General features: G+C 43.2%; 1 protein-coding gene across 1 annotated transcript; it reads left to right on the top strand.

The window, feature by feature from the left end:
* Positions 1–344: 344 nt before the first annotated feature.
* On the top strand, positions 345–1578 carry LOC123483026 (general transcription factor II-I repeat domain-containing protein 2-like). Its single transcript, XM_045212439.1, has 2 exons — positions 345–1354; positions 1535–1578. The coding sequence occupies exon 1, from the start codon at positions 427–429 to the stop codon at positions 1339–1341; it is 915 nt and encodes a 304-aa protein (XP_045068374.1). The 5' UTR covers positions 345–426; the 3' UTR covers positions 1342–1354; positions 1535–1578.
* The last annotated feature ends 379 nt before the right edge of the window (positions 1579–1957 follow it).

Here is a 1957-nt window from a genome sequence, read left to right as displayed (position 1 = left end):
AGAAATCGGGAGTAATGTATATGCCCAGCTGCAGCAGAAGACGAAAGAATTTGACTTTTTTTCATTAGCACTGGATGAGAGCACGGACGTGCAAGACACAGCGCAACTGCTCATTTTTATTCGTGGAGTTAGCGCAAACTTTGAGATATGCGAGGAGCTGGCAGCCCTCCAAAGTCTCAAAGGGACTACAACGGGAGAGGATATTTTTGACAAAGTGTGCCAAACCATGGAGAAGTTGGACCTGGACTGGTCAAAGCTAGCTAGCATCACGACTGACGGGGCTCCTAGCATGGTGGGCGAAACTCGCGGTCTAATAGGACGCATGAACCGGGAGTTGGAAAAAGGGGTCTCACCGCCCCGCTACGAGTCCACTGCCTAATTCACCAGCAAGCACTGTGCTGCAAAGTGTTGACGTGGGATTCTGTAATGAAGGTTGTGGTGTCGTGCATAAACTTCATCAGAGCAAAGGGACTTAAACACAGGCAGTTCCAAGAATTCCTGTCTGAACTGGAGTCTACGCACGGAGATGTGCTGTACTACACAGAGGTCCGATGGCTGAGCCGGGGCAGTGTTTTGAGGCGTTTTTACGAGCTGCTACCCGAAATTAACGCATTTCTTCATTTAAAAGACAAAACGGTCCCAGAGCTGATCGACCCAGAATGGAAATGGCACCTCGCATTTTTAACAGACGTGACAGAAATACTTAACAGCCTTAACTTGCAGCTACAAGGCGAGGGGAAACTCATTTGCGACATGTATTCACACATAAAAGCATTTGAGGTGAAATTAGCGCTGCTTTTGGAACAAGTGAAAAAGCGCAACTTCGTCCATCTTCCTGCTACCCAAAACCTGTCGACAGAGAACCCAGCGGTCCCGTTCCCAGCTGAAAAGTGCGTGGAAGCACTGGAAATGCTGAAGGCGGAGTTCGGTGTGCGATTCAGTGAACTACATGTTCATGCAAAAGAAATCCGTCTTTTTCAGAACCCCTTTGTTGCCGACATTGATGAAGCCCAGCCTTCATATCAGTTTGAGTTGGCTGAGTTACAGAACTGTGATGTTCTGAAAGACGCATTCAAGCCCAACAGTCTCATTGACTTCTATGCCGCCCTCCCAAACGACACATATCCAAACATCAAAAAACACGCAATGAAAATGTCCACAGTTTTTGGCAGCACGTATATCTGCGAGAAAACCTTTTCTCGCATGAAACTGCTGAAAACTCCGATGAGATCAAGATTGACAGATGAACATTTGCATCAGTGCTTGAGACTGGCTGTAACTAGAATGGAACCTGATATTCAACTTCTCACCAGCCAGATGCAGGCCCACAGTTCACACTGATGAACATACATAGGTAAGCTCACTTTTCTGACTTGAATGAGTCATTCTGAGCATAAACAAATATAATCATAATAAAATCTACTGGGATAAAATCCATCTTTACAACCATACTGGTAGTGAAATGTATTGTGCTGTGTAGGTGCTGTATCACTTAGTTCAGTTTCTCAACCTGCTTCCTTTGTGGTTTTCACAGGGAAGTTGATGAGAGAGAGCTGCAAACAGCGGTGTCTACAAGCCTACTGGAACCTACAAAAGGATTATAAGGAAGGAACACAAGAACTTTAAGAGACTGCTCATATGTGTCAGAGAGATTCTGCTCTGACAACTGAGCTGAACTTTTATCTGTTAAGATTGTGCATGGCACAACAGAAAGTTAATGTTCCATGGCTTTTTTTTCTATGAAGAACCCAGAGAGAGTTATTTAGTTATTATTTATTTCATAAATAGTGTTATTTATTTCCTGTTTTTTCTGTGAAGAACTCAGAGAGGGTTATTTAGTTATTATTTATTTCATTAATAGTGTTATTATTTGTTTCCTGACTTTTTTTCTGTAAAGAACCTGGAAAGGGTTATTTGGTTATGTGTGGCTTTCTGGAAAACAATACATTTTTTAAGC

Source organism: Coregonus clupeaformis, unplaced genomic scaffold, assembly GCF_020615455.1.
Source record: "Coregonus clupeaformis isolate EN_2021a unplaced genomic scaffold, ASM2061545v1 scaf0013, whole genome shotgun sequence".
Classification (NCBI taxonomy): Eukaryota; Metazoa; Chordata; class Actinopteri; order Salmoniformes; family Salmonidae; genus Coregonus; species Coregonus clupeaformis.
Note: the sequence above shows the minus strand (reverse complement) of the source record. Positions and strands in the feature narration are given on the sequence as shown.